The sequence below is a fragment of the Myotis lucifugus genome, unplaced genomic scaffold, assembly GCF_000147115.1.
Source record: "Myotis lucifugus unplaced genomic scaffold, Myoluc2.0 scaffold_208, whole genome shotgun sequence".
In the NCBI taxonomy this organism is placed as follows: domain Eukaryota; kingdom Metazoa; phylum Chordata; class Mammalia; order Chiroptera; family Vespertilionidae; genus Myotis; species Myotis lucifugus.
The window spans coordinates 62,733-90,277 of NW_005871256.1; the positions used below are offsets into that span (position 1 = coordinate 62,733).

General features: G+C 39.3%; 1 protein-coding gene and 1 non-coding gene across 12 annotated transcripts in view; one reads left to right on the top strand and one right to left on the bottom strand.

Moving 5' to 3' along the window:
* Positions 1 to 377: 377 nt before the first annotated feature.
* The window catches only part of CREBRF (CREB3 regulatory factor), a 43,821-nt gene continuing 16,653 nt past the window's right edge, over positions 378 to 27,545 (top strand). For 3 of the 11 annotated variants that reach the window (XR_002831407.1, XM_023761421.1, XM_023761418.1), the window contains exons 1-5: positions 15,192 to 15,529; positions 17,022 to 17,209; positions 19,225 to 19,350; positions 20,309 to 21,398; positions 26,968 to 27,162. Coding sequence is in view for 10 of the 11 variants with exons in the window: in XM_023761421.1 (XP_023617189.1) it covers positions 17,201 to 17,209; positions 19,225 to 19,350; positions 20,309 to 21,398; positions 26,968 to 27,162 (1,420 nt within the window). In the remaining variant the exon portion in view is untranslated. Of the gene's footprint in view, positions 398 to 6,243; positions 6,262 to 15,190; positions 15,530 to 17,021; positions 17,210 to 19,223; positions 19,351 to 20,138; positions 20,176 to 20,308; positions 21,399 to 26,967; positions 27,163 to 27,545 lie in introns of those variants that run through there. The other 8 variants (XM_023761425.1, XM_023761427.1, XM_023761420.1 and 5 more) reach the window with 7 other exon arrangements.
* On the bottom strand, positions 26,325 to 26,431 carry LOC111827722. Its single transcript, XR_002831410.1, has one exon. It is a non-coding gene; the product is annotated as a U6 spliceosomal RNA (small nuclear RNA).

The window sequence follows — 27,545 nt, forward strand, 5'->3', positions numbered from 1 at the left end:
CCAATTGCCCTCCTTTAATCCAAGAAAGCAAACCTTTCGCTGTTTCTGAGCGGACTTGAGCTCTGAGACCGCCTTAAGAAGGTACCGGGCTAACTAGCGGTCTGAATTTCTGCACCAGGCCTCAGATAGAGGCAGGCAGGGAGGAGGAAGTTCTGCTTTTCTGGATTTTGCACAGAGAACCCCAGGAATCGAAAAGCAAAGAAAGTTAAGGGCGGGATTTCCATTTAACACCCCCCCCCCCCATCCGAATACCTCTAAAGATCAGGCCCTCCGGTGTTTGCTCCTCCTCACAGTGGCAGCTCATGTAAATGAAGCTCATGAGAAAACTGAGCCTTGAGAAAAGTGTTTAGGTTTGAAGGTTCTTTAGGATTTTGTCTTGTGAATGAATACTCTACAGGTGAGAAATAGGATCAAGATCTGACTTTTTCTTTTAAAAAAGCAGAATTAAGACGTCTATATACATCTTGTGATCTGTGGTAAACTGGTTGTCTCATACTTTTAAATATTTTCCCTCTTGTCTTTTAATCCAAAATAGTCAGGAAAAACACCAAAAAAAAAAAAAAATGGTGAAAGGGGAAATGGCATGTGTAATTAGAAAATCACTGATTTTACTTTGTCTCGTGATTATTTTGGCATCATGTTGGCCTTGTGAAATGCTTAATTTAGCTTTATGTTAACATCAGCTTACAAGCTGTGACTGCATTGGTATTGTCAAGGGTACCAGGCTGTTGATGCTGCTTCGGTTAAGCACTTAAGGGTGGTGGGAACACACCTTAGATATATCATATCTTGAATAGCAGGGGCTGTTCAGGAGTTGACTGTATTTATTTAGGAATTTGCATCATCTCCTATTTTGTTAACTGGAGAACAATAATAATTGGTAAATGATTTATTGATGTCTATATTAATTTGACATGATTGACTGTTAAGAATATGTGAAAATATATCCTGATTATTTGATAGACTTCAGTTCTTAAATATAACAGCAAGTAAAAAATATTAGCTTGTTTTTTCTCTTATTCTAAGAATGGCAAGTAGATCTAGCAGGAGTTATTTGGGTGTAATTCTTTTTTATATGACTGCTACAGCAGCTTTGGAATTTTTAGGCTAGTAAGCATAGAAGAGACTAAATGAGTCCAGAAGAAGAGATTTGCTTCATTCACGATCCCAGTCTCCGTCATAACAGGTGAAAGCAGACTTTTACAGAGACTATGTCCTACATAGTTTTCCTCGTTCATGGTGGGTGGGTTCTTGGATGTCAGCGTAAGGAGGAAAGGAGTAACTAATATGGTTCCTGGTGGTGCTTAACTGAGTACACACGACAACAGAAGTACATTGAATCTGTATGTTGATTCTACGAACACGGCACAGATGTTAAAAGATTAAGAGAACTAAATTCACTCTTTGCCTTTAAAGTTTAGTTTTTAGTTAAGATTGACAGTGTGACTTTGAATTAGTAGAGGTTGTTCCATGTGGGTTTCTATTTGGATGTTTTGGGGAAGAATTCTTTTTCATTGTATTCAGTGGTTCATCTTCTGGGATAGATAAACTCTTAGGCTAGCCATACATTTGTCAGATCATTGGTTCTGCTGATTCTACTATAGGGGATCAACAGACGTCAAGTAGTAAATACTTAGGCTTTGTGGTCCATATCGTTTCTGTCACAAGGACTCAACTCTGCAAACTGTAGCATGAAAAAAGCCATAGATTGTATGTTTGGGGCTATATTCCAATAAAACTTGATTTATAAGAACAATCTGTGGTCAAAGGCTGTAGTGTCAACCCTTGTTTCAAGACATCAGTCAGTCTTGGGTTTTGAGAACTTCGATGTTCAGAACATGACTTGCGCTAATATTTGAGCACTTGCATAATGTACATATCTTAAAGCACATGCCTTGAAGAGTTTTTAGAATTAGAGCACATGGCAATATTGTGTTCTCTACTTTTATTTCCTTTGCAAATAGTTGTTTTCATGAAAAAAAACATATAAAGCAAATGTTGGAATATTAAGAAGTTATAATTAAGAAATGCGTTCTGATTGAAAAAACTTTGTCTTTAAGATATGATATCTAAGAACCTTAATGTATTCAAGGGTATGGTCCTATTGAGGTTTAAAAGTGCATTTAGCATATCATTCCTTATAAAACCATGTATAGCTGTTTTAACCATTGGTACGCCATAAGCGTCTATAGACGCAAGCAGTGGACCTTTTTTAATTCAAAATATCGTGGCAGTTAACTGGTTAAGAGATGTTAGTCAAATCACTAGTCAACACACTTGGCACATATAAATGTCATAAAGTTAATTTGGAAGCCACATTGATTGTGTCAGTGCCTGAGATGTTTGTGGGGTAGGATACTTTTTTAAATAGAACCTAAAAAGACACAGGTTGCCCCCCTTCCCCTCCCTTGGAAAATGAAGCAGAGATATACCATAACCTAAAAATATTACACAGGCAATACTTTTTCATGGGTAGCTTTCGGCTTTGTTTTAATGTGTTATTTTGCCAGTTTTGTTGACGTGAACTGGATTTCAAGTGCAAGCCTGAGAGTTTAGAAAGGAGACTATAATGACTTATTCATTAAAACTGTTTCATTAAGTGGCCTTTAACCTTGTTTCTAGTTTTAGTTAACCTACTGTTGGCTGGGGGACTGTGAGTAACTCAATTAATTTGTAATGGTGGGGATTAATGATGATCTCTAGCTCACAGATACTGGACAGTTGTTTGTTATTGTACTTTGAATATGCTAATACTTGGGGCTGCTTATGCTTCAGTCTGATTGAAACCACCTCTGCAATCTGGATTCCCTTTCCCTTAGCTTACTGCCTCTCAGTACTAATCTTTGTAGCATTTGCCCCCTCTGCAGTATTTCTCTACCCATTCAACATGGGCTGAAGGTCAGAGTCAGCTTCTTATTTATATCCCCGGTGCTTGGTGCTTGCCACTGTGCCTGACGCTTTTTAGTGCTTCTGAGCAGTTTAAATAGGTGATGCTAAAAACTGCTTATCTGGAAGGTAACAAAGTCAGTCTGCTATTAGTAGAGAAGTTGGACTTTTCTTGGTTAGAAGGGAGGAATTAATCACCATCGGCTCAAAAACCAAAAACAAAACCCTTTTAAAAATTGGCCCTTTTTTCTTTTTATTATTATTATTTTTTAAAATTTCTTTATTGATTAAGTTATTACATATGTGTCCTTATCCCCACATTACCCCCCCCCCACTCATACCCTCACCCCCCTGTTGTCTGTGCCCATTGGTTAGGCCTATATGCTTGCATATAAGTCCTTTGGTTGATCTCTCCCTCTTACCCCCTCCCTCCCCTACCTTCCCTCTGAGGTTTTTACGGTCTGATCGATGCTTCTCTGTCTCTGGATCTGTTTTTGTTTATCAGTTTATGTTGTTCATTATATTCCATAAATGAGTGAGATCATGTGATATTTATCTTTCTCTGACTGGCTTATTTCACTTAGCATAATGCTCTCCAGTTCCATCCATGCTGTTGCAAATGGTAAGAACTCCTTTTTTACCAAACAGCATAGTATTCTATTGTGTAGATGTACCACAGTTTTTAATCCACTCATCTACTGATGGGCACTTAGGCTGTTTCTCAATCTTAGCTATGGTGAATTGTGCTGCTATGAACATAGGGGTGCATATATCCTTTCTGATTGGTGTTTCTAGTTTCTTGGGATATATTCCTAGAAGTGGGATTACTGGGTCAAATGGGAGTCCCATTTTTATTTTTTTGAGGAAACTCCATACTGTTCTCCACAGTGGCTGCACCAGTCTGCATTCCCACCAGCAGTGCACGAGGGTTCCTTTTTCTTCGCATCCTCGCCAGCACTTGTGGTTAGTTGATTTGTTGATGATAGCCATTCTGACAGGTGTGAGATGGTACCGCATTGTCGTTTTGATTTGCATCTCTCGGATGATTAGTGACTTTGAGTATGTTTTCATATGTCTCTTGGCCTTTCTTCTGTCTTCTTTCGAAAAGTATCTATTTAGGTCTGTTGCCCATTTTTTGATTGGGTTGTTTATCTTCCTTTTGTTAAGTTGTATGAGTTCCATGTAAATGTTAGAGATTAAACCCTTATTGGTGATAACATTTGCAAATATGTTCTCCCATGCAGTGGGCTTTCCTGTTGTTTTGTTGATGGTTTCCTTTGCTGTGCAAAAGCTTTTTATTTTGATGTAGTCCCATTAGTTTATTTTCTCTTTAGTTTCCATTGCCCTAGGAACAGTATCAGTGAAGAAATTGCTTCCGCATATGTCTGAGATTTTGCTGCCTGTGGATTCCTCTAGTATTTTTATGGTTTCCTGTCTTAAGTTTAAGTCCTTTATCCATTTTGAGTTTATTTTTGTGTATGGTGTAAGTTGGTGGTCTAGTTTCATTTTTTTGCATGTATCTGTCCAATTTTCCCAACACCATTTATTGAAGAGGCTGTCTTGACTCCATTGTATGTTCATGCCTCCTTTGTCGAATATTAATTGAGCATAGTGGTTTGGGTTGATTTCTGGGTTCTCTATTCTATTCCATTGATCTATATGTCCATTCTTGTGCCAGTACCAGACTGTTTTGAGAACAGTGGCTTTGTAATACAACTTGATATCTGGTATTGAGATCCCACCTACTTTGTTGTTCTTTCTCAGGATCGCTGCAGCTATTCGGGGTCTTTTTTTATTCCAGATGAATTTTTGGAAAGTTCATTCTAGGTCTGTGAAATATGCCGTTGGTATTTTAATGGGGAGTGCATTGAATCTATAGATTGCTTTGGATAGTATGGACATCTTGATGATGTTGATTCTACCAATCCATGAACACGGTATGTTCTTCCATCTGTTTATGTCTTCCTCTGTCTCCTTTTTCAGTGTCCTGTAGTTTTCTGCGTACAGGTCTTTTACCTCCTTAGTCAAGTTTATTCCTAGGTATCTTAATTTTTTTGGTGCGATGGTAAATGGGATTGTTTTTAGTCTCCCTTTATGTAAGTTCATTATTGGTGTATAGAAATGCCATAGACTTCTTGGCGTTAATTTTGTATCCTGCTACATTTTGGCCCTTTCTTTTAAGAAGGTTTACATAGAAGCTATTTTGATGATATCTAAAAATTCCTTGAATTCTTTTGCTAACTTTTTTCAGTGTAATTCCATTAGTTAGACTTGTCGAATACTCCTTCCAGGCACAAAAAACCTTGTCTTTTGTCCTTAGGAGTTGTCTTTAGCTCTTGGCACACTGGTTCTCCGGGTGTTTGGCAAATATGAGCAGAATCTCATTTCTTAGAGGTTTGGGGTTATTGTTCATCTATATATCAGAGACTCTTGCCTGTTAGTACTGTAAAATCATTCTTGTTAATTCTGATTCACCGCTGTGGTGAGGACTGGAGTTTGATGCAGGTGACTTCAGTGGTACTTTGTGACTGCTACCCATTCCATCTCCAGCCAAGCCCTGTGTGCCTTTTCACCAGTTCATGACCTTCCTTCTAAAATCTGGATGTATTGAAGCTGTGCTCCCTAAACAGCTTTCTAACTTAGTCATCTCCCTGCTAATTCAACTCTGCTCTTCCCATCATTCTGTCCCTTTAGCACCAAAACCACCTTCCCATCTTTTGTTACAAAGTCATGTTGTTGCTTGTTTATCTTTGGGAATTGTTGACTTTAAGTTTCCCATGGAAGCTTCAGGAGCTTGCTGACTTCTTGTCCTGCTCCCGCTTTCTTCACGTTCTTGTACATTTATTTTCTTCAGTAAGATCTTCTGTCTGAGAGTTTAAGGAGCTCCTTTCATTCATAGAGGAAATTCCTTCTTTGACTGCTATCTGCCCTTCCTGATACAGTTTGCTTTGTTCTCTGTTATGTGTGCCATTCCCTGAGAAACTTAAAGCATTACAGAAATCAAACTTTAAGAAAGGTAGGGCAGATGCGCTCTTGTTCAAACAATTCACTGTAGAATCCCTTCCAACAGCAAGGCTTCTAGCGTCCTACTTGAGTTGTATAAGGTGAGGAACTTTACAGATTTTGAACTGCTTTTTAGTAAGGGTTTTTGTTCTCACTATTGAATCTTCAGTTGGAGTTGCTTGTGGACTAGCAGCGGGAGGAGGCAGACATTGCAGTTCAACATTGTGATAATATTTAGAACAACATATTCTGAAAATAAAGGAGAGGGACTACGAACTCTGCATGGGAAAGTTGGAAAAGCTTCACAGAAAAGGCAGCAGAGGAACTGGGGTTTGAAGATCAGTGACGGAAGCATTCTAGTGCGGCAAGGAGGTATGAACGATGTACAGGAGGTGTGGGGTGGGGTTAGGAATGAGAGGGCTTCACCTAAGGAAGGGATGGAGGTGGGAAGCAGATGGAAGAGGAGGTGACTACTTTGTGAGACTTAGGAGAGAAGAACTTTCTCGCCTTCCCCTTGTCCTCATTCTCCTGGGCCTGCTGTCAGGTCTCTGGTCTCTCCTCTGTAGCTCTGCTTTAGTTGGTTGCTCTCTTTTTTTCCTAGTTTTTAGTTTTACTTTTAGTCTCTTATCAAGGTCTGATGTACCTACCTCTCTTCTCTCTTCTAATCTGTGTCAGTATCAACGTACCTTTGATTCTGACCTAGTGCATTTCTTGCCTCCCTTTCACCTCCTTGTTTGACTTTTTCTTTCATTTTGCTTTATTAAAAAAAAAAAAGAACAAAAATTCTTTCACACTGTCTGCTTATATTGCATATGAACAGCAATATATATCTGAGTTGACTCCCTCTTGGGAAATCTTGTAAGTTCAACTTGTCTTTGATACCTATCCAAGTACTAATTATCCATCTCTATGAATTTCCTTTTGTGAAGCATTTTCCTGTGTATTCAGAGATACTACTTCTCATAGGCTACAGTGCAGAATATGACTACTTACATGCTATTTTCTACTTCTTTTGCACCGTAAAGTTGTTACTGTGATGAGATCCAATTCAAACCTCACCTTTTCCCGAAGCTTTCCTCAACTTTCCCAGGTCGAGATGGTAGTACTCTTTTCTGTAATTTTAAAGTATTTTCTAAATATCTCTTTTAAAAATCAGCTTTATTGAAGTATAATTTACATAAAATAAAATTCACCCAGTTTTTAGTTTTGATAAATGTATGCAGTCAGTCATCTAACCACCTCTGCAGTCAGGATGGAACATTTCCATCACCACAAAACGTTCCCTCATGCCCCCTTCACCCCGACCCCAAGTACTGAATTACTGTCTATCTCTATAGTTTTGTCTTTCCTGGAATTTCATATAAATGCAGTCACAAAATTGTTGTTTGTTGAGTCTGACTGCTTTTACTTAACAGGATGTTTGTGAGATTTATTCATGTTGTTTTGAGTATCAGTTGAGTACTTGTTATTGTATGGATGTGCCACAATTTGTCTATCCATTTACCAGTCAATGGATGTTTGGGTTGCTTCCAGATTGTAGGCTATTGTGAATAAAGCTGTGGTAAACATTCATGTGTAGTTTTTTTAAATACCTTTTTTAACATTAACTACCTTTTATTTGGAGGTAAGAGTGAAAGTTCTGGAGTTAGCTGTAATCACAAAGGGGCTTTTTTGCTAGCTCTGGTTTTGAGAATCTCTAAACTTAAATTCCCCATTTGTAAAATGGGATTGGGTGGAGATTGGAACAGTTGGAGAACACAGGCCAGTTAAAGGAATAACGGACTTAAGTGCAAGAGATTCAGTTCAAGTGATCTTGCCAGGAATATGTACCCAATGTTACCAGGTCTAATTTCTTTCTCCCTAAGAGAGTGGCATTTGATAATAGGATTTAGAAATTTTATATGAAATTTCCAGTGTAAATACTGGCAGTTAAAATGTAATGTTTTGGAAGCACTAATGTGTGACTCGAACAAAAATCCATATGTAGGCATTGATTTGTGGCTGCAGGACAGTTTGAGACTTTTGCTTTAAATCTTCAGCTAATTTTGTGTTTTGTTTTAAAATGTGCATACTTCTAGTAGAATGAACTTGAACTTGTTAGGATTCTGTTACCTTTGTTTTATAGATTAGCATCATAATTTGCTGGTTGTCCAAACTTCCAAGTTGAAAACTAACAAATTACTATAAGTGAATTTTATTATTTCCTTAGATTGGAGGGATATAAGAATTCTGAGTGCCTGGTGGGAGAGTGGGACCAGGTTCTTGTTACACTTTGTACTTCTCTGATAGCTGTTGATTCTATTTCAAGCTATGTTTTCCCAGCCTTTGGGATAGTCAGCCACCTTTGTTTGACTTACTCAGAACCCTGTTGAGACAGATATGGTATACATTAAACTATGTGTGTGCGTGTGTCTATTAGAAACTATGTAAGCTGTTATGGGTATAAAGATAAATTTTGTATAGTGCATTCTCTCGAGTTGCCCAGTATCTCTAGTGAAGCCGTGTAACTATAAAAAAAAGATTGTTTGAACAGTAATAACAATAATCTCTCCGGAGAAGCCCTTTCCCCTTGTAACGTATCTGCCAGTTCTTTATTGTGTACAGAGATGACTAGTTTGCAGCTTTATGAATTAATTACTCTGAACCCAAAGATCTTTTGCTGATTAAACCAGCATAATTGACATTCACCCGTTTAAAGCTGGGTGTTAAATGACCTGTGTTGCCTGCATGTCCCTTATTCACCCTCGTTCCAGGTGGTTGGGTTTTTGTGATAAAGTTTGGAATTTAGATAACCTAGAATTCTGAGTTGAGTTTGGATTTTACTGTCAGTAGCAGCAACATCCCAGAACACCTTATTCCAAGGAAGAATTCTGAGAATAAAAAACAGCCGTCATTTATTGTCTTTTTTTGTGCCAGGGCTAGATACTTTACACAATATCATGAATCACAGTATCCCTGCAAAGAAAGAAGTATTTACAAATAAAAGAAGGCAAGCGAGAATCAGTTCCAAATATTCAGTTACAAAGGAGAACCTATCTTGAATCTAGAATTTTCTTCTCACTGAACAAGCCTTTTAGGAGTATTAGAGTCAAAGAGGCAGCCAGCTTTTCTCAGTGTTGAAAGAAATGACTTTAAAACTATATTAGCAATCTCTTTGTGTCCCCAGCCCATAACCTCTGTATCAGCTGTTCTATAGTCTCGGCTGGTGGTATAGCCCATTTCACAGAATAGGGGGGAATTTTAAGGGAATTTCAAATTGTCTCTAGTCTATATTCATGCTACTTTTGAAAAGTTCAGATCTAAGAAAGGAGACAGTACATCTTGAGGAAGAGCCCAGATCCTTGCTAACATGAGTACTGAGGTTGTTAGGGTACATCCAGGTTGTCCTGTGATGGGTATTTCCACAGAATCTTGCTGTATGGCTCAAATGAGTTCCCACCTGCACCATTGTCTTTCTATGCTGCTGACTTTCATTGTATTGTTTCCTTTTTACATTTTGTAGATTTCTGCAAAACAGCTCCTAAAACAAAATGATTCTATAAAGCTCCAGTCTTCACCTGCATTGACTATTTTGTTTTAATTTTAAAAATCTGTGTGGGAGGTGGGGGAGAAAGGGAGAGTTGGGGAGGGATAGAGTGTAACTTGTGGATTCCATAAGTTTTAATCCTCCTCCTTCCTCTGCCCTCTCCTCCCTAGACAAGAATTATCTCAGGTCTTTAAAATTGAAATTCTAATAGCACTCTCTCTGGAAATTTAAAAGAAAACTAAGGGGTACAATTTAAAATATATTTAATATATGATACTACAATGTTTGAAGCCTCAAATTAACAAGCTACTTATTAGATACTTCAGAGCACATAAAAGATGTTCAGTAAACATATATTGAATGACTGACTTATTTGCAATGTCTTTGTATATGAAGATCATCGAACCTCCTTATCCAGAAGGACCTATGATCTTAGGGATTTCCTATTTCTTGTCAGTCAGCTTTTGTCTGGGCAAGGCATTGCTTTTGGCATTGTAGTGAAACATACATGAAATATAATGGTCAGGAAAGAATTTACAATCTGGTAGAGGAAGAATAGGGAAAACATAAAAAAAAAAAAAAGCATGAAAGGCCAGAGTCTCATTGTTAGAAATCCTTAATGAAGTGGGATATTAAGTACCTCAAGGATTTGGTGGAAATTATAAGATCAAATAAATATTAGTGTTATATTGATAGAAGAGTAGTAGAAGATGGGGCTGGAAAGATAGTTTCATTGTGTCTAAGTATCTTGAACATTATCCAAGAGATGTTTGAGAGTTGCTGAAAACATGAGCACAGTGCTAACATGATGTGTTAGTTTAGGAAGAATAATTTTATAATGGGACATAACTGAAAAGAGGGGGAGGCTGAAGGCAGGAAGATATATAGGTCAAATATTGGATTAGTAAATATAAAATGAGGAGGCAAGTAAGTGTTGAGAAAGTGGGAATGGCCAAGGGAAACATACGTGTATTCTTGCTACAAGAGAACTGGCATGATTTAACACAGTAAGTGAGGAGGAGGAAGAAAAAGTCAAGGCTGAGATCCGTGTTCCATGCCTGGATGGCTGAGAATGATGGTACTATTGACAGAACAGGAATGTTTGTATGGGGAGGTAGCATGTTGTGTCTGTGGTATGGGATGTGAATGAACATGGAAGTACCTGGATCTCAGATGGCAGGGTTTGTGCACTTGGGTGTTTAACTATTTTTAAAATATGTTTTTGTTTATTTTTAGAGAGAGAGGGGAAGGGAGAGGAATAGAGAGATAGATGACAGAGAAACATTGAGTGGCTGCCTCCTGCATGCCCCCTACCAAGGATTGAGCCCGCAACCCAGGCATGTGCCCTGACCGGAATTGATCTTGTGACCGGTTCATGGGTCAACGCTCAACCACTGAGCCATACCAGCCAGGCTGCACTTGGGTGTTTAAGATGAAGATGTAGATTTGGGTGTCCTCTAGATAGGATCTTTGAGACACTGAGAGTAGAGATGGTCTCTATGATGATAGGCTTGCACAGAGGCATCCATTTACTGAATGACCTTGGGCAAATCTCTTTTCCTTGCTGATCTTTTTTATTAATATAAAAATGGTTAGACAGAGGGTGGGGGATGGTAATGATGCTAATACTTACTCTACTTCGCCAAATATGAAATGACAGGGTATAGCAGTGTGCCTTAGTAATCTATAAACAATATAAATTTGTGAATATTTTGTTGCCAGAGGTAACCAAGTGTGGCTGGGGTTAGAAATGCATTCTTTGGTTCTGTCTAAAACTGTCCCATGCTTTTATTCTTATACTCCGAACAACTTAATTGACAGGTATCAAGGCTTCAGAAAGCCCCTAATATCTTATAGTCGATAGTTTTCAGAATAAAAAGTAGCTCTTCCAGAAGCCCTGCTTTCATGGTCTTTCCCAAAGCATTTTAACCAAGCTTCCATATGTTACCTCTGTAGCCCAAAGATTAAAGTTGGGCAAAGCCTTTGGAAAGGAATCAAATAAAATTCTGAGAGGTCTTGTGTCTTCCTCCAAAACCGCATTCCAAGGAGAGATCACATTTGAGATTTAGTGTCTTAGCTCCTTAGGATTCTCAGTAAAATTACTTTGTTCAACTAAGTTTTTGTGGCAAAACAAATTCAAGCCCCATATTTTTTAAACTCGCAGCATGTGAGCATAAAAGGAGACTTTGGATTGACCCAGAGACAGAGTCCACTAGGTAGTATGGTGGAGGCTCACATCGTATACTCCTTGGCTAGGAAATGCTCTTTCCTCACTCAATCTGAGGGGAAAGATATGTCTTCTCCTTCCTTACTTACCTCTTTCCCCTACTTTCCCTCCTTAAAGACCAACAGCCTCAGGATTTGGAAAATAAATAATGCAGGTTTTGTGCTAATAATTCCTGACATAAACTATAACCATCTCACTTGAAGTTTACTTGCCTGCTTTATAAAATTTGGAGTTCAGAGAACTGCTGCTGAAGGATAGAGAATCCCTCTTCGCCTGCAGTTGTAGTCATAGGATTTATTTATTATTATTCTTAAAATTTTTTTTTATTGATTTCAGAGAGGAAGGAAAAATGAGAGAGAAATAGAAACATCAATATCAATGTTGAGAGAGAATCATTGATCAGCTGCCCCACGCCCCACGCCCCCTACTGGGGATCGATTCTGCAACCCAGGCACGTGCCCTTGACCGGAATGGAATCTGGGACCCTTCAGTCCGCAGGCCGACACTCAGCCCACTGAGCCAAACGGGCCAGGGCATAGTCACAGGGTTTATATTACATAATAAAGGGAGAGCCAAACCCCCACCTTTCCTCCAGTGTGCTGTTTGCATAGGCAGCCTCCGCTTCCTCAGTGGTTTAGAGATTTGGAGATCTCTGATTGCTGTTGCACCATATAACAGGTAGTAGCTTGATTTAGTAAGCATCGGAAGGACTGTTTGGTTCAACTTTTGCTGAATCGCTTTCAAAAGGAAAGGAATTATTGAATGGGACATATGGAGTATAGCGGAATGGATGGACTATGTGGTTGATGGGTCCTGGTCTGTGAAAGAGCTTGGGCAAATGAATAACTCTTTCTTGTCAAACAAGGGAATCTCATGGGGTATACATATTGTGGAAACCTTTAGATTACCCAGTCAGTGGTTCTTCCTTTGTCCGCCTCTCTCACCCCTTCCCTCCGCTTTCTTCCCTTTCTTTCAACTGTACTTGGGGATTAAGCTTCAAATAATTTATTTAAATTGGGGTCAGAACAGTTACCATCTCTTAGAATTTTGAATCTGGCACAGTTTAAAGACAACAAAGAAAGAATCCAAGAACTCCGCCGAAATGAAAGAAATGATGAGCATAAACCAGCAAAGATTATGAAAGATCAAAATAAACCATGGTATATGAATCATATAACAGTGTAAATGTGTCGGCATTTCTTACCTCAAAAAAAATTTAGCCCTGGCCGGTGTGGCTCAGTTGGTTGGGCATCATCCCGTGCACCGAAAAGTTACTGGTTAGATTCCTAGTCAGGGTACATGCCCGGCTTGTGGACTTGATCCCTAGTAGGGGGTGCGCAGGAAGCAGCCAATCTGTCGATGGTTCGTTTTGGTAAATTAAACAAATCCTGCCATTTAAACCATTTTGAAGTGTACAATTTAGTGGCATTAAGTACATTGACAGTCTTGTGTAACTATCACCACTGTCTATTTCCAGAATATTATCATCATCCCAAACAGCCTCTGGTAACCTCTATTCTACTTTCTATCTTTCTGAATTTGCCTATTCTGGTACCCCATATAATTGGAATCATATAATATTTGTCCTTTTGTATCTGGTTTATTTTACTTGGCATAATGTTTTCAAGGTTCATCCATGATATAGTATGTATCAGCATTCCATTCCTTTTTATGGCTGAACAATGTTTTGTATGTGTGGACCACATTTTGTTTATCTGTCCATCTGTTGATGGCCACTAGGGTTGTTTCCGCCTTTTGGCTATTGTGAATATTGCTGCTGTGGACATATATCTGTTTGAATCCCTACTTTCAGTTCCTTTGGGTATATATCCAGATGTGGAATTACTTTATGAGGAGCTGCTAAACTGTTTCCCAGCTGTACCATTTTACATTCCCACCAGCACCTCGCACAAGGTTCCCGATTTTTCCATGTCCTCACCAACACTTGTTATTTCCTTCCTTCCTTCCTTCCTTCCTTCCTTCCTTCCTTCCTTCCTTCCTTCCTTCCTTCCTTCCTTCCTTCCAATAGCCATTCTAATGGGTGTGTCAGAAATTTTTGAGCATCTACTCTGATGAATGTTGGATGACTCAGAGTGCTGTTTGCCATTGTGAGGATCCAGTTACCTCAAGTTACTAAAGGGAACAGTGGCCTAAGCCAGTGCCCTCTAAGAGGGGCGCAGGGAGATGTTGGCCATCCTAGACAGTATCTGCTTATTCATAAGACATTTTCATTTACAAAGAGGTTGGTGTCAAACTTTTTTCTCTATGTGGATGGTCAGGGATCAGCTGAAACTCTCAGATTCAGAAGGGGAATAATTTAGGAGCTCTTGGATATGTGTGAACTTCCTGGGGCATGCCAGGCAGCTTTTGGGTTTGGCTTTTAAAGATTGGATTAGTGGTTTGAGCAGTCCCAGGGAGGAGCTTTTGTAAGAAGTCCTTTGACTTGACTTAAAACCTTACTTTACCTTTTGCCTCCTTGCCTGATGTACATATAAGCCTTAATGTATCTTCAAATGGAGAATCAAAAAAATCTAGAGTAGGACCTGGTGGAAGGGCTATTAATGAAAAAGATGGAAGCGCTGGGTGTCCAAGTGGCACCATTGCTGCGCATAAATCAATCATTTGCCCATCTCATTGCTTCAGAGAGCTAGTCTCGGTTACCAGAGTCTTCTTGCACCAAGGAGCTGTTGTTGAATGGCTTTGAATGAGTCCTGGTATAGAAAATCTGCTGGTAAATATTATTTCTGATGGATCACAGTCTTCTCTTCCTTGAAAAACAAACCTGTACTGGGAACTAGTGAGACAGAGCTGTGAATAAAAGAAGTAAGGGGAATTAATTTAAGTCTTTCCCCAATTTTTTTTTTTTTTTTAAGAAACACTAGTCTTGAGTTCAGCTTGAGGATAGACTGGAGGATTTTATGATCAAATAAGTTTGGGACATCGAATCTGTTCTATTCACCTATTGGTGATTTATAACGTGCATTAGCATCCAGCACCCTAAAATTTTCAGGAAGTCCTGCATAAAGGCAATATAACAGTTTTGTTTAGTATGGTGTTTTCCAATACAACCCTTCTGTTGAATAAACATCTGACATTCCTTGGAACAATTATTCCTTAGGTCACACATTAAGACTACTGCTTTTTATATTAAAGCCTTGAGTAAAATAGGGATTTTCTTGAGCCCAATGACGTGTGAAGGCATCCCGAAAAGCAAGTTACTATACCTTCCTCCTCAGTGTCACTCCACCATCTTAGTATTAATGTACCCTTTATATCTGGCTTCCTGGTATAGGAGTTAGTTTTGTGTCGTTATGGAAAAGTCTGTGTAATGGTAATTACTATAGAGCAGCGGTTCTCAACCTGTGGGTCGCGACCCCTTTGGTGGTTGAACGACCCTTTCACAGGGTCGCCTAAGACCATCCTGCATATCAGATATTTACATTATAATTCATAACAGTAGCAACATTACAGTTATGAAGTAGCAACGAAAATAATTTTATGGTTGGGTCACAACATGAGGAACTGTATTTAAAGGGCCAGAAGGTTGAGAACCACTACTATAGAGGCTTTTTTCTGTATAATGGTAATTGCTGCAGAAGCCTTTTTTTGTCCCCTTTCACTTTTGGGTGGGAGATTTTGTTCTTCATGTTGTTTCTCAGTACATATTTGGAAGGGTACCAAGCATTTCTGGGAAATGGGTGCAAAACTTTGGGGATGAGGATAATTTGTTGTGAACTTGGGTCATTAGTTTTAGAGATTTATTATAAGAGTTTATCACTGAAAAGAGGTTCTACTGCTTGGGGTAGAGTTGGCCTTTCCCCCTCATCCTGTTTGCTGCTACCTGAGAGACTAGGAGAGAGGCAACTAAGGACCTTGATGTATCCCAGGTGAATGAGCTCAACCCTTTACATAGTGGATGCCCTCTCTTGGGAATGGGTGTCTTTAATACATTCAGCCTTGCTTGCAGTAGCTATCACAGATGTTGAGTTTCTGAGCTGGATTAGCTGTGGGACAAAAGAAATCATTGGCATAATATACCTATTGATAATAATCATCTTTTAGATTTATTTTATTACTACATCCTAATTTAATATCTCATTTAATTCTCATAACATCCCTATTATATGTTAAGGGAGAATAATTATAATCCCTCAGTCTGCGAGCTAAAACAAAAATTTAAGTTCTAATTCCTAAGTCTGTTTAGTTTTAAGTATGGGATCAAAACTGGAATCCAGGTCTCCTGTCTCCCAAACAAGTGGTCTTTTTTGCCAACTGCATTGACTGAAGTTTTCTTTGAGGCCAAGTGTTTAAGTACAATTTTAAATAAATACTTGTATTTGTATGAAAGTATTACGGCATAGAAAATTCAGTAGCCAGAGAGATGAAAAATGAGGCTTAGAAAGATTGATCTATTCAGTGTTGTAAAGTTTGCAAGTGAAAGCTACAACTAGCATTTAGCCCTTTTTTAATCCAGTGTTTCCCTGATAAACCAAGCTGTTGATAGATGTTGTCTTTAGTAGATGCTAATAAATATATGTTGAATACAACTCAATCTCTTCTTAAGTCTTCGACCCTTGCTAGGAAGGTTAAGTTTCAGGTTTTACAGAGTATCAGACTTCTCTCTCAGATCCAGGTTGTAGACCAGGATTACACTAGTCCACTTTGTGGAATGCCTCACTTGAATTATATGCCTTTTAGGGGTCTAAGTAATAGTTCTAGATAATGCAACTGACCTCTTTCTCACAGGAACCAGGGGAAGAGTGAGGACTGAGAATACATATCAGCAGTAGGACCAACCATGAGGCCACATAAGGAGAAGCTGGGCCAGAATTAGCCTTTGGCAGGAGCAGGGATCAGTCAGTCCACTTAGACTGCAGCACTGGATTGAGATGCATAACTAATTGTCTTTCTAGGCCCAGGCTGGGCACTTGATGGTGTTTCTTAGGCTAGAACAGTAGCTCAGAATGCCACCCCACCAGAGGGGAGAGCCCAATGAAGAGCCAGGAAATAAAAATGATTATACAAGAGATGGAATTAAATGTTGCAGTATATTTTCTCATACGGAAGAGAAAGTGAGTGGGAGCTTTACTTTAACATTAAGTATAGTACATCTTTTATATCACAAGAAAAACCAGCCTATGTTAATATTTTAAGAATTTTTTTTAATGTCACTAGTTGTTAATGACCAATTCCATTTTAGAACAAATAAAGGAAGGAATGGTGAATTTCAGAATAGTTGGTACTAAGAAAGGACCAAATTCTTGATATTGCAACCACAAGACTTACTTCTTTAAAGTGTTCTTTGTTAAGGTCGTTTTGAAAGGTCAGCTTGTTTTTTAGTGGTGCTCAGTGAAGTTGCTGTGTGTTGCTATTTGACAGATTCGTGCAGAAAAGAAAAGCAGGGATCTCAGCAGCTGAACTGAAGGCACTCCAGGGAAACCTGCCGTTGATTGTGAAAATCATCTTCGATCCTGAAATTAAAAGTAAAGCTGGAAAGGAATTTACAAACAAGAAAAAAAAGAAGTTTGGGATCGGACTTACAGGATCTGGGCTTGGAAATGCCTCAGGTAAATCATCTAGAGCAAGTGTAAGGTTTTCTGTTTTCCCATGGCAGAAAGTCAGTGTCATTGCTTCTGTAAGTTCTCCAATTCGTAACACAACTTGACACACTATCTTTTTAAGACAGTTTCCTTCTGATTTCAGCTAGTTTTGAAGATATGAACTTTTTTCCATTGCTTCTATTTTCTGCTTTGCTATATAGCTTTAAATAATGAGCGTTGCACAGGGAACTCGGTGAATGGAAATTTAGTTAGAAAGGTGTACAGATCTGCTGGCTTTATGGGAGCTAAACCAACTCCCCTGAAAATTAACCTGCCACCCAAAGCCTATTTTATTCTTTCTGTCTTCTACTTCACAATTGTTCCTTTCCATTCATGCCTGTTGAATTTAAAAGTAAGAGGAAATTGTGTATGTCTTTCATACACATACACCCCCACACACATATATACAGGTGTAGGTAAAAGTAGGTCTACAGTTGTGAGTACGCAAAAGTTTATTCTTGTATTATTTACTCTATTTTCCAAACAACTGTAAGTCTACTTTTGCCCACCTCCCACAAAACATGTTTAAGAGTGATTATATCCATTTATATTACTACTTTGAATTCATCAATTCTGGTTTCAGGCAATCACTGAAACAATAAATGAAGCCCTGTTAGTCCCCACTCTGCATATACAACTTCTTCCCTTCCTCCTGTCATTATCTTTTACCCTCTCCCCTCTTTGTGTTCAGTGCTGGGGAGAGATCTAAAAATAATGAGAGGGCCCGGGTGCTTAGGTGGCTTTATGTGAGGCCAGGCAGAACTATGCCCTGAGCGAAGGAAGTCAGAAACTTGCTGTGACTGTGCAGTGACTTGGAGGCAGGCAGCAGAGGCAAAGAATGGGATTTGCTGGCTGATGTTAAAAAGGCCAGCGGCCTGCCTCCACCCCAACCTCCCTGCCAAGTGGACCACACATACCCATTCAGAGTTCTTTCCCATTCAAGTTTTAATTTGCTGTTTATCAAATACTTGAATTTAGAACTATAAGACACTTATTTTGAGTTTGCAGTCTGGTAGGGTTGGGGAAAATCAGAGAAAGAAAAGAATGGGGTGGGATGTTCCAATGAAGGAAAACATGATGAGAGAGTATGTATGATAGTGTATAAAGGTATATGTATACAAAAATGTAAACAGATAGACTAATAATTTTTTAAAGTTTCAGCAGAAACTTGCTGAAGAAGAACAAAAAGGCAAAGAGGGAATTTTTATTTTTCCCCATCCTCTCCCTTTATGCAAATTCAATTTCAGGGGGAGGCCTTTTACTTGTTTGGACCAATTTAGGCGTGTGAGGCATGCCTTTACTCTAGAGTGATTTATAGAGATGTTGAAATGGAAAAGGGGGATGGATTAAATCTGGGTGCTGAGGCTTTTTTCCCTTTCTTATTTATTATAGGATGAATTGTATACTTTTCAGGAGTCAGGATAAAGCTACTGAGCTCCCAGTTACTGGTCTCACCCAGGGATTTTGGATATTTGGCTAATTGTATCTCCATCATGTTCCTGGAGGCATTTGTTGACTAGAGATGCCCAAGTTCTCTTGGAGCTTGTTTTGAGGACTCACTTAGGAGTACAGAGTTAGACTGGCCCGCTACCTCCGTAGACCCCAGGAAATGGCAGTTCTCCTCTTCAGGGAGTTAGTACAGAGAGTTAGTAATTAGAGATGGATTTGAAGAATATTTATAGCCTAATGAAAGTATTCATTAGGTACTGTATGCCGACTGGTGGCTAAATAAGCTTTAGTTTTTAGAGGTTAAGTATTAGGAACAATTGGCACTCATTTCTTTTTTTTTTATTTTATGCATTTAGTTATTTTCCTAATATAAGCCCACAGTTAAATGCTAATTAAATGTCTTAGATGTACTACTAAACAATAGAAGAAACAATTGTTTTCTGAAAATAGTAGGTGTGGGGATGGGGCAAATTTGCAATAAATTGGTCTTGAGTAGTCTTTCATGTTCTAAAATTAAAACCTCTCTGTTGTAGCCTAGTGTAAGCGGAATGGATCCGCCTTTTGGGGATGCCTTTCGAAGCCACACTTTTTCGGAACAGACACTAATGAGCACAGATCTCTTAGCAAACAGTTCAGATCCAGATTTCATGTATGAACTGGTAAGTAACATTTGCTTGTATTCTTTGATTTGTGGTAAAAAGTGTTGTGGTAGAGATTTTTACTTATAAAGGCCAAATTTGATTCTTGTGATTGTCAGTCTAGTAATTTTAGAAGGATGTATGAGCCCATTGAAAATAGTAAGAGGAATGGTTTTCTGAATATCCTTAGTCTGGTTTTTGATGAGGAGGATGGGAAGCAGTCTTTCTTTAATATGTCTAAATACTAAAGGACTTTTCAGCGGGGAAATTTAAAAATGGTAACATTGAGCAAGGCATACACACACAGAATATGAGATAAAAAGTAGCAATTCCAAGCAATATCTGTTTTTTAACATAAAAGTATATGACGAAGCAGCCTTTCATGTTAGTCCATTAGAGCTTAACTGAATTCTTTGTAATGGCTGCATAGTCTTAATCACATTTTAAAATTACATCTCTACTCATGAGGAGTATTTTATTTGCAAGGCTAAAAGTTGTTACAAGGTCTTCAAAGAGCTTCTTTTTCTGTGGCTGAGTTCCAACTCTCTTTGGATTGCTCTTTGCCTCTAACTTTAAGTTCTCATTTAAGAAGGCATATTCTTCTGTGATGAAGGTAAGGTCTTTACTATTTGCTTTGTAAACAAGCTTGTTTCTAAGGAGGTCCCACTATCCTTCTAGGTCAAAGATCAGGAAATATAAACTTCTTTTCAGGAAGAGTGTTTAAAGTAAAGTTTAATAGGCCTTGATATTTGCACCATACTTCAACCTCTCAAGGGACATGTTTTCCCTCTTTTTTTTTCTTGCCCAAGGAAATGATGTTACGTATATGGAATGGTAAAGTTTCATGTAAGTAGCCTTTATCTTAAAATAAAACAGAGCAGAGTTCAAGCACTTGTTCATCAATTTGATATATGAAAGTGGATGGAGGTGAATATTTCTTTCCTAAAATATGGTGTGTTATTTTTTAAACCTTTCTCAGGATCGAGAGATGAACTACCAGCAGAATCCTAGAGACAGCTTCCTTTCTTTGGAGGACTGCAAAGACATTGAAAATCTGGAGTCTTTCACAGATGTCCTGGATAACGAGGGCACTTTAACCTCAAACTGGGAGCAGTGGGATACATACTGTGAAGACTTAACCAAGTACACCAAGCTAACCAGCTGTGACATCTGGGGAACAAAAGAAGTGGATTACTTGGGTCTTGATGATTTTTCCAGCCCTTACCAAGATGAAGAGGTCATAAGTAAAACTCCAACTTTGGCCCAGCTTAATAGTGAAGACTCGCAGTCTGTTTCTGATTCCCTGTATTACCCAGATTCACTTTTCAGTGTCAAACAAAATCCTTTGCCTTCTTCATTCCCTGGTAAAAAGCTTGCAAGCAGAGCAGCCGCCCCTGTATGTTCTTCTAAGATTCTCCAAGCTGAGGTCCCTTTGTCAGACTGTGTCCAAAAAGCCAGTAAACCCACTTCAAGCACACAAATCATGGTGAAGACCAACATGCATCATACTGAGAAGGTGAACTTTCATGTTGAATGTAAAGACTATGTTAAAAAGGCAAAAGTAAAGATCAACCCAGTGCAGCAGAGCCGGCCATCGCTGAGCCAGGTTCACGCAGACGCAGCAAAGGAGAACACCTGCTACTGTGGGGTGGTAGCAAAGAGGCCAGAAAAGAAAGGGACGGAGCCTCTCCAGGGTCATGCCACTCCAGCTTTGCCTTTTAAAGAAACCCAGGAACTACTACTCAGTCCCCTGCCCCAGGAGGGTCCTGGGGCCATTGCTGCAGGAGAGAGTAGCAGCCTTTCTGCCAGCACATCGGTCTCAGATTCATCCCAGAAAAAAGAAGAGCACAATTATTCCCTTTTTGTCTCCGACAACTTGGGTGAACAGCCAACCAAATGCAGTCCTGAAGAAGAGGAGGACGACGAGGAGGATGTCGATGATGAGGACCATGATGAAGGATTTGGCAGCGAGCACGAACTTTCTGAAAATGAGGAGGAGGAGGAGGAGGAGGAGGAAGATTATGAAGATGACAAGGATGATGATATTAGTGACACTTTCTCTGAACCAGGTATTATAATGCTTAGAGGCTTACAGACTGACCTGTCATCTCCTCTTATGTGGAAATAGGAAGTTTTGCTGTGGATGCTTTCTTTGTCTTAGTGTGAGGATTAAATGACTTAATATCTTGGCTCGGATATGTAATTGCTTTTTATCTATTCAGACAGCTCTAAAATAACCACTTTTGCTCATATTGTGGCTCATATGCTGATTCCTCGAGGGCTACTTCTAAATTTATTGTATGCTAAGTGACCTGATTTATCATTCTCTTGAGCAGCTGTGCAAAGATGCCAAGAATTGATTGGCTTAAAAATATTCGCTTTTTATGCACGAGTCCCTCTGTTATTGTTGAGGTAAGTTAGGAGTCCCTAGAATGGGGGACCAAGGGATGATGGTTTATGTTACTCATGACTATAACCAACAAAGCCTACTGAGTGAATAATGTAAAAGAGAGCTTTTTCTTTGTCTGCTCCATCTCTTGTTTGCACAGTATTTTTCCACTTAAGAAAAATACCTGCTCTAATTGAATAAGCATGAAGGAGACTGTTTTATTTATATAGAGCGCTTACAAATAGAGGGAGAAAGTGAAACCTGTGGGGAAGTGGTCCACTTCAGCATTTACATGCTTGGGCTGTTGCTGCTGTTGGCTTGTGCAGTTTATTTATGAAAATGGCATTGCCAAGTGGAACACAGTTAATACACAAAGAAGTGAAGATCTTCAAGTTTAAGCAAAAGTTATTTTTTTTTTCAGAAATAATGTTGATATTGTAACGCCTACGTGAAAAATCAAGTTACTAAAAAACCTTACACATTGTCAAAGAAATCCCTTTCCGTTTGTTATGATGATTGCTGGAATTGCCAGCAGTCAGTATAAACATCGGTATTTAATTTTTGGAAGGGTTTTTAAGGCATAGTAGCTATATTGTAGGCACTGAAGCACTGTTATTACTGAAAGACTCCTTTTAGTGCAATCTTACTATTACACAAATGCTTAGCTTGATGTATTTGATACAACCAAGTTGTTTGACTTGGGTGTGGGGTTGCAACTAAGGAAAAGGTACATTAAGTTTAATGTGGAGGAAAGAAGGTTTTGCCTTTTCTTTGGTTTAGTGTAGAACTCTGTATAGTCTAGATAGAACAATTGTCTTTCCTCCTTAGCAGGAAAATTTTTCAACAAACTAATAAAATCTGCTTTGAAATATTTCAAGGGAAGTTGTCTTTGTAGCTGGTGGTTTACTCAGCTCCCTCCCATAGGAAGACCAGTGTGGTCCTCAAGTCTGGCAGTCAGCCCTATTGTTTAGAATTAGGATAGGAGGGTAGGGGAAGGGAGACCAACAAGAGACAGGTAGTAACTAAGGGAAATGGAAAGTGGGAGAAAGGAAGTGCCAGCTGGTGTTTAAAGGAATAGATAAATCAGTGAGTAAATCCCCCAACCCGGCAAGGAGCTATGCTATCTGCCCCACTTCTGGTTTTAGCTTTTCTTTTCTTTGACTTTTAACTTCACTTTAAATTCATTCTTGAGCTTTTGACTTGGTTTTGTGTTGGGAGCTGAGTGGGTCCATGAAGAGAGGCACTTGGTAGATTGACCCTCATTTCCATTTTCTCAGCCTTTGACTCTGATAAGGCAGGGGAACCGGTGTTACAGGTGGTATTGTCCTGTTAGGCCGCATTTCCTTGCTGGTGTGAAGAAGCAACCAGCGCTGCTTTAAAACAGAGCTAGGGCTGGCTCTCCTCTTGGTGCAACTTAACAGTGCTGAGTGTTTGGATGGCATTGAATTCACTCACTCTCAGTTGACTTCAAGTACAACCTCCTTGGTTGGTATCACTTATTAGTTCCCACAAATGTTAATGAATGATATTCTTAAGTCAGTACAGTTTTGTGGTTGTAACTGGGCTTTATTCATATTTGCTAATGAAAATTTCCCTGTTTCTTGAAAGAAAGAGCTAAGCAAGCGACTTTAGGGATGCAAAAGTGAATTATTGGTGAGAAGCAGGAAGGAATTCTTTGAAGCTGAAAAGTGGGAATAGTTATAGTTTCTTCAGAGTGCTAGTTTTAGAGTGGGTTGATTGGTTTAATTTGCAGCGGACAGTTTATAAAGGCCCTTTTGTGGTGACTAGCTCCCTGGATGCTGGTTCTTGGCAGTCCGCTGCTACAGTGCCCAAGCCTACAAAGCTCTCGCAGAGGTGTAAATGGAGTTTCAGTCCCGACTCTGGACTGGCTCCCAAGTTTTAATAGAGCCTATTCTGTGGTCAGGCTACATGGCTTGGGGTCATGGAGTTACATGGGGTAAGATTAAGACTTGGGCCCCCAGAATGAGAGTTTATTTTGTAATCCCTACTAAACATTTTTACGAGCGACTTTACCAATTTAATGGCAGTAATCCTCACTAACCAAAGATGTGTGATTGGAATTTTAGGCAATAAATAATCTTTTTTACTTTCTTTTGATAATTATGTCAGGAAGGAATGAGATCAGTATGGTAACCCATTAAATGAAAAAAAGAAAAAAGGGAAAACGCTCGTGGGAAATGTTTGAGTGCCTCCTTTTGTGTCTGGCACTGTGTGTATTAGGCATTGGCTATACAGAGATGAGCAGAATAGACATGATCCTCGTCTTCATGGAGCTCAGAGTTGACTGGATCTATTTACTGTTGTATTTTCTGTTTTCTCATACATTTATGTGTGCTGTGACTTGCAAGAGAGAGAGGTGCAGGATGAGTTTCTTACAACTTATTTGACCATAGAACTCACTTGGGTGTGAAGGCATATCTTATAGTAATAGTGTTTCTCAGAACATGCTTTGGGAGATATTTAAAAACATTAAGTGCTAGACCAGTGATCTGGGAATATAATATTTCTGCATTTTACTGGATCATGGTAGTCTCTGTATTAAAAGGTGGATGACTTCAGCTACCAAGTCCATTGTGTGTGTGTGTGTACATGTGTGTACATGTGTACTACGGTGTATGCTATTAGAAAATGTGAAAATATTAGGTCAAAGAAAACTGATGATCCTTTAAGTACTTAAAAAAAGACAACATATATAAAGTAAATAAAACTGGTAACTAATTTGGGTGGGATAGAAGAAATAAAACTCTTCATGACTCTGAATTTAATGTGGAATGTATATGAAAAAAAATCCACTCAGACCTTTTAACTGGATAGGCACAGGGAAAGTGGGACACTCAGCTGGAGCTAAACTCCTTGAGTCATGGGGCCTCAGTCAGTCCCAGGCTCTGCCCAGTCATCTAAACCCTCCATGAGTGTTTCTTTGTGAAAAGGAGGCTAATAATCTTGTCCTATCAGGTTCTTATAAGGCTGAAATGAAGTATCTGTAAGTGAAATATGTAAGGACAAGTTGCTAGCTAAGGGAGCATATCATATAGTGTTGGGGACACGGGTTCACCCCTTTCAGTCCACACTTCTGTGAGCTCTCACAAGTGCACGTAACCACCACCACCTGAGGAAGTTGTATATAAAAATGTTCCCTGATGCTTGGGGCTGGAATAGACTTAAATGTGGAATACCAGTTCTTGATGTTGGCGGGAAGATGGGAGTGTTTGGGTTGGTCCATCTGCCAGTGTTAGGTGTTCCCAGGCATATGAGGGTAATCTCTGCGAGCCAGTAATTTTTGGTTGGCCTGGGCAAGGGCCTTTTTAAAAAGGCCATCTCAGGTGGCACAGTATGGCCATTGCACCTTTTCCAAAGCTCCGTGGAAAACTGGGAACAAGATAAAATCTTCTGTTTGAAGCAAAGCATTCACACAAGTAAAAGGGCCAAAGCTATATAACAATTTTTAAAAATTAGACTTCTAGAAATTATTGTGTCACTGAACTTGTGCATTATTTCTTAAAGAAGAACCTAAGGTTTGCGGTCCCACTGCTTGCCATGTTGTTTTAAAGAACCACAGGTGCACTCTAATCCTGTCCAGCACTTGTCCTGACTGTTGCCTCAACATCATTTGGCTCTTCAACTGATTCTCTTTTTAAAGGTCATGTGTATTGAGGCAAAATTTTCACACAGTAAAATCCATTCCCTTTGTGCACACTTCTATGAGTTTTGACAAAGTGCATGTCATAATGTAATCACCACACTCAAGACAGAAGAATTTGATCACCCCCCCCCCCAGTTTCTCTCATGTTCCTTTATAGTTAGTCCTTCCCTCCACCCCCAGCTCCTGGCAATCACTTTGTCCCTATAATTTTGCCTTTTCTAGAATGTCATGTAAATGGAATCATATTCTTAATTCTTAATCTGAATAAAACCTGGAAAAATTCTAACACCCCCCCCCCCCCCCCCCCGCAAACACTCAGATGTCATCACTTTCTTAGTATCAGTTCCAGAGGAGTACACATTTTTAGTAGGGAAAGTGGTCATTTTGCTTGGCCAGTGCAGCCCAGTTTTTTTCTGGCCACCTTAGGTTTAGGGTTGTGGACATCCTGTGCATGGCCCATCCCAACTACCGCAGGTACCTAGCCCTAGTGCAGTGATGGCGAACCTATGACACGCGTGTCAGAGGTGACACGTGAACTCATTTTTTTGGTTGATTTTTCTTTGTTAAATGGCATTTAAATATATAAAATAAATATCAAAAATATAAGTCTTTGTTTTACTATGGTTGCAAATACCAAAAAACTTCTATATGTGACACGGCACCAGAGTTAAGTTAGGGTTTTTCAAAACGCTGACACGCCGAGCTCAAAAGGTTCGCCATCACTGCCCTAGTGCATGGAGTACATACACGGTGGGCATTCTCTGAGGGTATCTGAGATTGAGACGTCAGCCTGTATTGGAACTGACCAGTTATCCCAGCAGCTTGGAATTACGTATTTTCTGAAATTTCCTGTTAGTAAGGAAAACAACTGCTTAAAAAAATGAAGTAAATGCAGATTGTTTCCAGTAAAAATATTAGAATAGGCATATATGTTTGTTTGTTTTTAATATGGAAAGTTTCACGAATTTGCATGTCATCCTTGCGCAGGGGCCATGCTAATCTTCTCTTTATCGTTCCAATTTTAGTACATGTGCTGCCGAGGCGAGCACGGCATATACGTTTTTAATAGCCTGTGTGAGAACTGCCACTTGTGTACTTTTACAAAAGGGGTGGGGTGGGAGGCACTGCTGCCTCACAAGATTCTGCCTAGTACGACATCACCCCAGAAATGCACACAGCTTTCTGTTGGGATGTGTCAGAGGCATTAATATTAAAAAGACATTTTAAGATCACAGGATAGTGGCTAAGTACCATTATCTCATGGGGCTTTTGACATTTCTGTAGCTGTATTTCGTTATTCTCTCAATCCTATGAAGATACAGAGTGTCATATACCAACGTATGAAAACCAAAGAGAAACAGCAAGAGGATAGTATCTCTGAATATTTTGAGTTAGAGATTCTATATGAAAAGTTATTTTATAGACCTGGTTTATAATCTTTGACATGCCAGTGATAAGCAATGATGTTTTCAGATGAAAGGAAATGTATCAAGTGACAAATAGAAGGATCTTTTTGTTTGTCCTGATTGGTTTATTGAAATCTGTGGCACTTAAACATTGGGGTGGGGGCTTTCTTTTTTTTAAGGCTATGAAAATGATTCCATGGAAGACTTGAAGGAGATGACTTCAGTATCCTCTCGGAAGAGAGGTAAAAGAAGGTACTTCTGGGAGTACAGTGAACAACTCACACCATCACAGCAAGAGAGGATGCTAAGGCCATCTGAATGGAACCGAGACACCTTGCCAAGTAATGTGTATCAGAAAAATGGCTTACATCATGGTAAGAGGGTATTGTGATCAAAGGTTGTGTGTCACTTTACATGTTTAATCATTGTATGTTGGTGTTCAACCCTTCCTAGCAAACTGGAGAGCGGAGCAGTAGAGCTGCTGTGTTTGCACAAATCGCTTTACCAGGGTTGAGAACCATTACCGAAACAGGGAGGCAAGCCTGTGCAAAAATGATTTCATGTCTAGTTACTTCCAAGAAATGATTAGGGAATTGCTGATTTCTGGCCTGTCACAGTTGCTATATAAACCATAGGGTTGGGAAGAAAGAGAACGGGCTCCAGCACTCACTCTCATTCTCATTCAGTCTCGAGGCCTAATATAAATGGGGAGATTGGGATCCACACAGTGGTGGGGAGAAAGAGGAGGGGGAGGAAA